This window comes from Rattus rattus, chromosome 7 (assembly GCF_011064425.1).
Source record: "Rattus rattus isolate New Zealand chromosome 7, Rrattus_CSIRO_v1, whole genome shotgun sequence".
Classification (NCBI taxonomy): Eukaryota; Metazoa; Chordata; class Mammalia; order Rodentia; family Muridae; genus Rattus; species Rattus rattus.
Window position 1 is genome coordinate 119,589,933 of NC_046160.1, and position 12,423 is coordinate 119,602,355.

Below are 12,423 nucleotides of genomic sequence, written 5' to 3' on the forward strand. Positions count from 1 at the left end.
GTTAAAACATTTAAGAACGCTTATTAAAAGTAGGGTTGAAAAAGGTTAAAGATACAATAGTGACTAAGCCTCCTGGATTCTACATTCCTCACCATTAAGTAGCCTAGGGGTGGGAGTGGCACAATGCCTGGGCTAGCATGGATGACTAGACACTTGATGTTGGGCACACTAAGGAGCATGTGTAGAGGTCTCCTTGCTCCTAGAAACTTTTTCTTGTAAAACAGAATGCCATGGTTGCTTCAGATGTAACAGCAATATTAAAATTGAAATGTTTAAGATTTTATACATATACATTTGGTGTGTCTACATGTATGCAGGTACTTCAGAGGCCAGAAGACCTGGAGTTACATATGGCTAAGAGGCACACAACATAGGCTCAGGGAAGCAAACTCAGGCCTTCTGGAAGAACACGTGTTCTTAACTGTTAAGCCATTTAGTAAGTTGAATGTACTCATATATCCAAAGATGAAAAGCTAACATCCATAAATAACAATTTTTTTTTTTTTTTTTCCGGGGGGGGGGTGCTCTGTTACCTTAGCTGGGGTGATTGTTTTTCTAGCTCCATCCATTTCTTTGCAAATTTCACAATCTCATTTTTCTTAACAGGTGAATAATATTCCATTGTATGAATGTACCGTATTTTATTACCCATTAATCAGCTGATGGACATATAGGCTCTTTCCAATTTCTAGATGTTGAGTGGGGCAACACCGACCATGAATGAACAAATATTTCTATAGTAAGATGTAGAAGCACTCGGGTATATGCTCAACAGTAGTATAGCTGGATCCTGAGAGATCTATTTTCAGCTTCCTGAGGAACTGCCACACTAATCTCCACAATGGCTGTACAAACCTGCACTCCTATCAGCAAAGAATATGTGTCCCCCTTGGTCCATACCCAGCGTAGTTGTCATTTGCTTTACTGATCTTGGCCATTCTGACAGTGTAAGATAGAATCTCCAAGCGACTTTAATTTCTCTGATGCTAAGGATGTTGGATATTTCCTTAGCTGTTTCTCAGACATTTGTGTCCCATGTTTTAAGAACACTCTGCTTAGATCTGTATCCCATTTTTATCTGCGCTGTTTTCTTAATGTTTAGTTTTCGTAGTTCTTTATCTACTCTAGATACTCACTTCTATGAGGTATATAATTAGTAAAGACTTCTTCCCATTCTGTAGGCTGTGCACTACTTTATCCAAAAGGACTGGAGGGAGGAGAAGGTCTCTCAAGGAAGGGAAACTGCATACAGTGTTATGGAGAGATAAAGAGGAAAACTGTAATGGGAGCACTAAATAGGGAGAGGGATGGGATTGAGGAAAACTAACACCAAAGACATTTTTAAAAATCATATGTAAATCTACTAATGCAAAAACTTCCTAAATATACATATACAAAAGGAAGTTAAATGGAGCTAACCATATAATGAGGAGGTAACGACCCAACTAGAAATCTTATATTATCAAGTAAAACCTCCAGTGCCAGGAATGGGCTTCATCTTGTTGAGTACTTGGCCGAAGAGGTTCCATGACTCTCTCAAACATCACAAGTATGGCCAAGGCAGTTAGTTGTGTACCATAACCTACCACAACCTTTATGGTAAGGCCCTATTGATAAATACATTTATGTCATTGAATACAGAGAAGTGAGCTAGAAGCTTCACCCCTACTGACTACTATCACAAAAGGTTCTGGAAGGTGCTATGCATATCATCAGACAATTAAAAACCCTTGACCTGCAACAGTGACACATGGGCAAGCTATACTGGTGCAACAGCAGTATAAGTGCTATGGGAATAACCAACCACCCTTTGGCTAGATTTAAAGCTCACTATGAGATGGAACCCATACATAAATAACACTGCTAAAGTGGCCAAGAACCCAAGACTAGCTAAGTCATGGGCCAAGGAGAAAACTTATTATTCTGCTACGGGAATAGAGCAAAAACTGACTCTAAAAGACACACTGCTAAACCATTTTCACTATGTCACTATTAAATTCTATAAATGCATTTAGCAACCATTCTGCTTTTAAATATCATTCTCTGTACTCAGTTAAGATTGCTGAAGTCCATTTTATTTTGTATATTACATTTTCAAATAAAAGCTTAATGTTATAAAGTATTTACAAAACTCTTATGCAAAAAATTTATTATTTAACCTATTTTTAACAAGAATTTTATACAATTTTATATAAAAGAATTAAATTTCCCTGAAAAGTCTAATGAGAGAAAAAATACCTTCTGTACTGCTTTAATGTCTAATGCAAACATTTCTTGAAACATCAATGATTTCTGACAATCTAAATATGTAAGTGTTGGTGCTAGGACACTGTGAGAAGACAGGTACATTTCCCATGTCTCTCATGTCTCACAAAGTTATCAACCTGTGAGCTCCTCCCTAAGTGCCTGAAAATGATCTGGCATAAGCCAGTGTCAGTAGGAGGTCACAGTGATATTTGCATTGAAACGTATACTTCTATCTTTCCAAAAATAGCGGGAATGTTGAATAATTCCATTCATTCCAAATCCTGGGCATAAAGGCTTAGAATGTAATAAAACTTGGGTATTCTCCAACAGATAAGCCACAGCATTAGCTAGGTTCTATTTCAAAAACAGTGTAGAGATTTCCATATACATTACCAACGCTTTGTAGCCACAGGCTTAACAACTTGAATTAGTTGACATTAAGCACAATGTGCCACAAGTTCACACATTTTTTTGTTGTTGTTATTGTATTTGCTTGTTTGTTTTTGCTTTTGTTTTGGTTCTTTTTTATGCCCAAGAGAAAACACCTGTATCACACATTGTTATTTGATGTACTGAAAAAAAAAAAAAAGAAAGAAAAGAAATAGCCAACTTTTCAGGTCAGTTAAAGGCCTTGTTTTTATCAGGGATATTTTTTTTCCTTTCAGTAATATTTTAAAATTTATTTCAGCAATAATTTCAAATTAACTTTTAATCTTTCCATTATAAATGTTGCCTTACCTCCTGGCCCTCTTTCCCAGATTTCTTCATTTCCTTACTCCTCCACTTTGCTTTGAAATAGGCCTCCCTTTTTCCCTCAACCCTCCAGGTGTCCCCATTTTCTTAGCATCAAGTTCCTCTATGATTAGGCACATCCTCTTTCACTGAGACCAAAGCAGAAGTCCTCTTCGGCATACATTCATTGGGCCTGGATCCAGCCTTTGTAAATCTTCAGTTGGCAGAGCAGACTCTGGGAAATCCCGGGATTCTGGGTTATGACACTGTTGGGCTTTGTTTTGCGCTGCCATTCCCTACAGCTCCTTGAAGGGGGGTTGTTGACACCATCCCTCCACGTGGAGTCCCTTTCTGTCTGAGACGGTCTCTTGAGGTTTCACCTTCAGACTCTTTCATGAGTTTGTTTATCTCCTGCTCTGTACTCCTCCCAGTTGTTTTTGCTTCTTTTTTTAACAGGGCCTTCAGACATACTTTTTTTTAGCAGGGATATTTTTAAAAGTTAATCTTACCAGCCCAATCTTTATGTAATGCCTCTACTAACAAGATTAATAGCAAGAAAAATAAGCCTAATAATTCCAAACCATTTTCAATATTTAACTGAAATATTTTGACCAAGGAATAACACTACCTATCCAAACTGTGCCATGCATAAGCAACTACACCAGAAAAATTGCTTTTAAAACATAATCTTATTACTTCTTACAAAGGTAACGGTGGTCCAACTCAATTCACGAGAGTATTCAGACTGAGGGTAAAGGTAACATCTGGGGATTAGCATTCAACAGTCTTTAAAATCTCAAAGTACTACAAATACACTCGTTCGTCTATAACTTAAACAAGATATTGCTGATGTTCCTTTTTGTCTATTAAAATGAACAATACTGTAGGTCTTACCCATCGATATAAAAGCAGAGCATTTTAAAAAATTCAGCTATAATTTTGAAATCATCTGACATCTAACTTTCAGGGACCAGACATCTTGATAACTGTCTTCGTTCTCCTTTCTTCACCTCACAAAAATAAGAGAACTAAAACAATCCAATCACGGTATTTTTAAAAGTCCTAAGAGGTGAAGGGTAATAACCAACAGCTTCTCGTTTATTTGGCCGTAAGCAAGTTCAAAAGAACCCTGTGATTTGCTCAGTAGTAAGGTCTTCTGTCCATGTGGGTTCCATCCAGAAGAGAGTCGGAGTCTTCTCTGAATCAGATCAGCACTGAAGGCTCTGTGCTCTTGTGGTAGTTGTTCTTGTCTCAATAATCTCAGGGCCAACTTCCTGGAGAATCTCTCCCTTGCTGCTGATCTGGTCATGCTGTCAAAAGTGCAACTAACAGTTTAGTTCTGTTCCTGTTCCCGGTCTTCAGTAAGTTGCAAGGCAAGCTATGTCATGTAAATCCTTCTCATTGTGCTAATGATCCTTCCGGCAGTATGTTACATCTACAGCTATGTCATTAAAAGTTCCATTACTAACTTCCCACATATCCTCATTGCCTTTGTCATTATAGCTGTCTGCAAGACAAACTGGTTCAAGCTCTACAACTGTCTAATACTGTGTGATGTCAAGTCCCCAGCTTCATCTGGCTACCTTTCATCCTTCCCACCTGCTGAGGCCATCACCATCACAAGTGCAGTCAGTCACCCCTGAGCTCTCTATCCTGATTCAGGCCACTCAACCCTATGCCAGTCTCTGCTAGGGAAAGGGTGCTAAGGGAGTGACATAGGCTAGAGAAGCCTAGTATTGCCCTGAGGCCCAGGAGATTCTTCTACCACAGCACTAGCGCCATGGCTTCTCCCAGCATTTCTAAATGAAGGGCTTGTCCTTGCCTATGCACGGTTGCAGATTACACCACTTTAGAACAGGATCCTTCTCTCCTTCAGATCATTAACCCACCACTTACACGGGACCAGGGCAGTCCTTTAACTCGTGAGTTCTCTGCTGACTCTTCAATAATCATACAGGGAAAGGCCTCTGCCATTGTCCCGCACAGCAAAGACAGAAACAACTGGGCATGGGCATCCACTGAGCAACGCTCCACTGTGGCCTTGAGATACGACGATCATTTCTAGGTGGCAACTCACTCCTAGCCCAGGCCTTCCTCAATTTACTTCCACTTCGGTAGGGTTTTGCTTTGTTTTGTCTTTTATTTGTCTTTTCTTAACTCCTGCTCTATCCCTGACTGTGCATGGTACACAGCAGCACTCAAGCAAGGAGCCCTCTCTGACTGAGAACACCTTTTATAGTTACAGCTCAGGTGTAAGAGTTGAGCTGAGCCCAAGTGCAATGGAGTCAAGCAGACACTTCACATCCGCTCTACATACTCTGTGTGTTTATTACAACTGTACAACAGATGGCAGTAAAATATTCTGATGAAGTGATTCTTTTCGTCATTTGAAGAAAGGTCCTGTGCGGGCTAATGATAGCCCTGCGGAAAGGCCAGAGAAATCTGTTCCAGGAGAATTTCACAACAAATAATAAATAATGGATAAGTCACAGGCCAATGAACGTAAGAGTTGCCCCCGCCACAGTTCTCGTAAGCTTTGCTGGGTCTTCTGGAGAGGAGTGGTGGGCTGCTTGACAGTCTTTCTCTCGCACCATTTTGTACTCTCCATCTCTGCAAGCTGGTTAAAGGCACAGGTGTATGGTAGAGACCAGTGCTGCACTGGTCTCCATCTTTGGGTACCGACAGACCTGCTATGGTCCTTACAGACTCAGGACTACACGTTTAGTCTGACGAAAAAAAAAAAATAAAAGCAAGGAAGATATACACACATTACACTTTCATGAGTCTTTTTCTCTATTTCTACACACCCAGAGATGGTGGTTTTGTCATGAATTCAGAAATTCTCCCAAAGTTCTCATTGATGACTCATATAGGAATCTGAAAGAAAAGGAAAAGACACAGATTCAGTTCCCCTCAGATGAGCAGATTTTAGACATGGTCTGCAGCAGACACACTTGAATACCCTGGGACCCTGGTAACCATACCCAGGCTGAGGCTCAGTAACACCTGCTCATGTGGCAGCCTTCAGCTGGAGAATGCTTTCCTTAGTGCTACCCTTTCCTGAACTCTACTCTCATTAACTCTGTAGCACACAGAGGCTTGTTCTACCCTGCACTCAGTCCTGACTCTACTGCATAGGAGCAAACAAGGAAAATGCAAACCACCATCCACCTTCACCACCACACTCAGCTACTATGGTCACCCCTTCTCTGCCTCCAGCTGTTGCTGGACTGCCTGAATACCCAGGCCCAGGAATGGGAACCCTGAAGCAGTCTCTCGATCCTCTCTTTCAGGGCTCCATTCAAATTTAAGAAACATGGTTGGACAACTTCTATATAAATTATTGCAGGGTGTCACTGCAGATTTAAACACACGCATTTACAAAGTACAAGGTTCTGTGGCATTCCATTGCTGTATGTAATCACAAGGACAAGCCACATGTGACAAGAACAAGTTTTCCCATACAGGCATATAAAAGATAATTTACACATTTAATTGAATGATATTAGCAAACAATAATGAGTGATCTGAAGTAAACTCACTCCTATCTGCTACACTTGGAGGAAGCACAAAAACACATTTCAAGAACAACTTAAAGAAACTGAGGTTATAAGACTCTTGTTTTCTCACAAGCCCTCAGAATTCCCACACGACTGCATTCTTGGACCATATTCTGACACATTCTAAATACAACACCAAAATTTTGTTAAAACTAAAACTTTATGTTCTTCCAACATGAACCTAGGCCAATTGGGGGAAGGGGTGGAGGGAAATGTCGATCAAGGCAATAAAGGCATAAATATATATAATAAAGAGGTGGTACCCAAAATATACAAAGACCCCTTCCACTCAACTAAATTAAATAATCGACCTGATTAAATCTAAGCTGAAGATCCTTTTGTCCCTTCATTTTAATTTTATGTGTATGGGTGTTTTGGCTGCATGCATTTAGTGCTTGCAGAGCCCAGATGAGGGTGTTAGATTCCTTGGGACTGGAGTTACAGGCAGTTTTAAGCTGCCATGTGGGTGGTGGCAATCAGTGTCTGGCCCCTGAAAGAACAACCACTGTTTTTAATTGCTGAGATGGCTCTTGGTTGTCAACTTGACTACGAACTAGAATGAACTAAAACCCAAGCTGCTTAATCAGATTATCTGGGGTAGGAAGATCCACCTAAATGGGAGGCCATTCTGGAGACATCTACATAGAAGGATATGGAAGTACTTTTTTTTCAGTTGCATGCCCTCACTCTTAAAGATAAGTTCATCTATACTGTTGCTGCCAGTATTAAATCCCACTTCTTCAGGATTCCAACACAGACTACAGACCAGCTGCCATCTAGGAATCGTCTAGGATGGCAGCACCAGACTGGTTCTGAGTCATCCAGCCTTGTAGACTACACAACTAGTGAGACAGCCATTGCAGGACTACTCAGACCACGTCCTGTAAGTCAGTGTAATGAAAGCCTTCCTAATATACATTCATTCTGTTCTGTCTCTTTAGAGAACCAAGAAGGATACGATGGAGCCATCTCTCCAGCCCATGACTAACACTCTGCCTACTTGCCTATCAAGCCATCATACTAAGCAGGACAGACAGTACCAAGTGAAAACTGAACAAGAACTCAGGTAGGTCTTCCAAATCCATTTTGCTTGTCCACATACCTATCAGACAAACCACCCATCTGGTACAGTGAGTAATCTGACCAGAATTAGAGGTAATGATGTCCAGACAAACCACCCATCTGGTACAGTGAATAATCTGACCAGAATTAGAGGTAATGATGCCCAGAGCCAATCGGCTATCGTACCTACCAAGATGCCCTGGGATCATACAGAATTAAGTGCCCCAAGACTGACCTCCAGGCCACCTAGGTTAGGACAGTACAGAGTCCTGCACTCTGCTCCCGAGGGCACTGCCAAAACTACCACTGTGGCCCCACATCCTGCTAAACAAAGAACCAACTCAAGAGCCCAGAGTCCTGCATGAACTTTGAAGATCAGTTGCAAGAATCTCAACCCACAGAAGGTTGACTCCTAGATGCAGAAGGGGCACCTACACCAAGGTAAGCCAGGACACTTCTCAAACTCCATCCACACATCCACACAGTGGCCTCAGGACTGAATGCCAAACAACATTCAGCTGATCCACACCCTGACAACTTGATATAATAGTGAACAAAACTCTAGAAACTTAGTAAAGAAAGTTGAGTCCATATATCAACACCAAGAAAAACTACCAAAAACCCAACTCCAGATACCAAGGTCCCATTCCAAAGCACAGGCAACACGAATAAACAAAGTATCTCCATTAGCACCTTCCTTGTAATGTTCCCTGAGAAAAGCAACTTAGCTAATGCATAAGACAGTAATTACAAAACAGGAATTAAAAATATGGTCAAGAAATTCGAGGAAAACATTAACAAATGACTGAATCAGGGCTATGAAGGTATCAACAGTTGAATAAAATAATGAAAAACTTTAAGATACAAAATGGAATTTACTAAAGAGAATCACTGAAGAAAAGCTAAAACGTAAGACTCAAAATGAAACACACTGGGGACAAAAAGGAGAAAAGTCTCACCAATAGCACTGATCAAGTGGAAGATAGATGATAGAAGCTGAGAAGACAGATGAAATGAGCATGCTTCATCTCAGGGCAGGCATGGTGACACACTCTAATCCCAGCACTTACGAAACAAAGGCAGGCAGATCTCAAGAGTTTGAGGCCAGCCTGGTCTACAGAGCAAGTTTGAGAACAGCCAGGGTTATACTGAGAAACCCAGGAACAAAACATGCAGGACTTCTGGGAAACTGTAAAGTCTAAACCTATAAAGCACAGAAAACATTTTCAACAAAATCATAAAATAAAATTTACCAAATTTAAGGGAAAAGATCCTATTAGGTGTTAAAGGCATACAGAAAACCAAGTAGATCAGAAAAACCTCTCCCACATACATAACAATCCAAACATTATATGCAGAACAAAGAAAGTCCACTGAAAGCTGCAAGAAAAAATGACCAACTCGAATCTAATGGCAGGCAGACCAAAACAGAGAGAAATGCCTAGACTGATGTTCTATAAACCACAGACGCTAACTCCAAACTACCCTATCTAGCAAAACTATTCGCTGTAATCAAAAGGAAAGAAAATTCTGCCTTAGTAAAGTAAGATTTAGGGAGTACATGTCCATTAAGCCAGGATACTGGAATATACCTCATTCTGAGGAGAATATTAAACACACCCAGGAGGGGACATGGAATATAAAACTGATTAATCAAAAGAGGTTTAAGAAAATACCATACACTGTCCAATAATAACTCATAGTATCAACATTACCAATTACTAAATACAAAGTAACAGATTAGAGAACAAGATTCATCTTTTTGCTACGTCTAAGAAAAACACTTCAGCATCAATGATGGACACCACTTTAGGATTAAAAGCTAACAGGGCTAAGGATTTAGCCCAGTGGTATAGCGCTTGCCTAGCAAGCGCAAGGCCCTGGGTACAGTCTGCAGCTCAGGGGGTGGTTGGGGGGTTTGGGGAGCAGAAGACAAAATAATGAGGATTAAAAGCTAGAAAAGGGTATTCCAAGTATGATGATTTGTATATGCTTGGCCCAGGGAGTGGCATTAATAGGTGTGGCCTTGTTGGAGTAGGTGTATCACTGTGGGTGTAGGCTTTAAGATCCTACTCCTAGCTGTCTGAAAGTCAGTATTCTGCTAGCAGCCTTCAGATGAAGATGTAGAACTCTCAGCTTTGCCTGCACCATGCCTGCCTGGACACTGCCCTGCTCATGCCTTGCCAAAAAAGAACTGAACCTCTGAACCTGTAAGCCGGATCCAATTAAATGTTTTATAAGACTTGCCCTGGTCATGGTGTCTGTTCAAAACAGTAAAACCATAACTAAGACACCCAGCAAATGAAACAAAGGAACAAGCAGGAGGAACTATTCTAATACCTGTCAAAACATGCTTCAGGAAAAACTAATCAGAAAAACAGGAAGGAAAGGATATTTCACATTCATTAAAGAAAAAAAAGGCACTAAGAGGATATTATAATTATAAATATGCATTAAAAGCAGGAGTACCAACTACCATGAAAGAAGAGGAGTAGAAGAAAAAAGAAAGATAAAGAAGAGGAAAGAAGAAGAAGGAAGGAAGAAGGCAGAGGAAGAAAAAGAAAGCAGAGGAGGAGTCAGCACTGACCAGAACCATCGCACAGTCACAGCCTGGCATCTTTGCAGGTCTCGGGTGGCTCAGAATCAGCACATCTTCTATAGAAAAGATTTTGTAACTCACAACTTTAGAAATACAGAAAATTCTGAACACTTCGCAATGAATTCTATGTGCTTATAACACACATAAATGGCAAATCTCTTACCTTAGATATGTATACTAGTCAGGGTTCTCCAGAGTAAAAGAACTTACTGAATGAATATATATATCATACATAAAATATATAATCATATATATATGATATCTAATCACATATATGATTTATGAGAGAGGCGTATAAGCTAGTAAGCTAGTCCAGATAACTCAACAATGGCTATCGACCAAAGGAAGGATCAAGAATCCAGGAAATGTCTCAGCTGGTCTGCTGTATGTGCCGGAATCCCAGAGAAGTAGGCTCGGTGCTAGAGAAGGAATGGACTTGCCAGTGAGAACAAGAGAAAGCAGACAAGCCCTTTATACAGACTGACAGCAGAAGGTGTGGCCCCTACCAAACGTGAATCTTCCCATCTCAGAAAAAACGGTCTCAGGTAAGCCAGATGGTGGCAGAGCATGCCTTTAACCCAGCACTCAGGAGGCAGAGGGGCCCCTGAGAGCTCAAGGCCAGCCTGGTCTGTACAGTGAGTTCCAGGACAGCCATGACTACACAGAGAAACCCTGTCTTGGAAAACAACAACATAAAGTCTGGAGTAAAGGTGGATTTTCCCACCTCAAAGATCTTGATTAAAGGTGTTCCTTCCCAATTCAAATGCTGTAATTAAGGGGAAAAAATCCTTCACAGTTGTGCTCAGCCATCTGTGTTTTTGTTAATTCCAGATGTAGTCAAGTTGACAATCAAGAGTAGTCATTATGGCAGAGTCAGATCTACGCACAACCATAGCTGGTCATCCTGGCACAGCCTGCAGTGGCAGGAACCTAGTATAACTGTCCTCTGAGAAGCTCCACCCAGCAGCCAATGGGAAGATGCAGACACTCACGCCCATTAGACGGAGCTTGGGAATCTTATGGAAGAACTGGGAGACGGACTGAGGGACCTGAAGAGTACAGGGACTCCAGGAGACCAACAGAGTCAACCAACCTGGACCTTTGTGGGGCTCCCAGAGACTGAACCAACAGAGATGGAGCACCAACTGGATCTGACCCCATCTGTCCCCACACATGTAGCAAATGAGCAGCTTGGTCTTCATGAGGGTCCCCCAGTAACTGGAGCAGGGCTGTCCCTGAGCTTGTTGCCTGCATGCCTGTGGATTCTGTGCCTTGTCTGGCTTCAGTGGGAGAGGATTCTCCTAGTCCCTCAGTGATTTGATGTGCAAGGGTGGGGGGAGGGTGATGTGTTAGTGGAGGGGGATGACACTCAGAGGGGACCTCCCTTCTCAAAAGAGAAGGGGAAGGTGTAATGGAGGAAGGACTTGAATGGGGGGGTACTAGGAGGGCAGTTTTAAAAGTCATTATATACCACATTTAAAAATAATTAGTTGAGTACCTGTTATGACTTTCAGAATACACAAACATTTGAATTATCTTTGGCCCACCACTATGAAAATATCCTGCCTTCCAGTCTCCATCTGTGCTCAGAGCCAGCACTGTTCCACAGCCCTCAGACACAAAACCTGCTGACAGAGAGCTGGTCTGCCAGGAGCGCTCTCACTCTTAAGATCACAGGCCCACAGGCCCACAGGAGAGACAAGCTCCAGCAAGACACAGCAAGACCAACTAACATCAGAGGTAATCAGATATCAAGAGGCAAGCACAGGAACCTAAGCAACAGAAACTAAGACTACAGGGCATCATCAGAACCCAGTTCTCTCACCACAACAAGTACTGGATATCCCAACACAAGGGAAAAACAAGATTAGGATTTAAAATCACATCTCATGATGATGATAGAGGACTTTAAGAAGGACATAAGTAACTCCCTTAAAGAAATACAGGGTAATACAGGTAAACAAGTAGAAGTCCTTAAAGAAGAAACACAAAGATCCCTTAAATAATTACAGGAAAACATAACCAAACAAGTGAAGGAAGTGAATAAAACCATTCAGGATTTAAAAATGGAAATAGAAACAATAAAGAAAGCACAAAGGGAGTCAGACCTAGGAAAGAGATCAGGAGTCATAGACACAAGCATCACCAACAGAATACAAGAGATAGAAGAGAGAATCTCAGGGGCAGAAGATAACATTGACACAACAGTCAATGAAAATGCAA

General features: G+C 41.3%; 1 protein-coding gene across 4 annotated transcripts in view; it reads right to left on the bottom strand.

The window, feature by feature from the left end:
* Positions 1-5,282: 5,282 nt before the first annotated feature.
* Ncapg2 (non-SMC condensin II complex subunit G2) overlaps positions 5,283-12,423 on the bottom strand; it is a 70,878-nt gene continuing 63,737 nt past the window's right edge. For all 4 annotated transcript variants that reach the window (XM_032908357.1, XM_032908353.1, XM_032908354.1 and 1 more), the window contains exon 28: positions 5,283-5,856. In XM_032908357.1, coding sequence (XP_032764248.1) covers positions 5,805-5,856 — 52 coding nt within the window. In that variant the 3' untranslated portion in view covers positions 5,283-5,804. The remainder of the gene's footprint in view (positions 5,857-12,423) is intronic.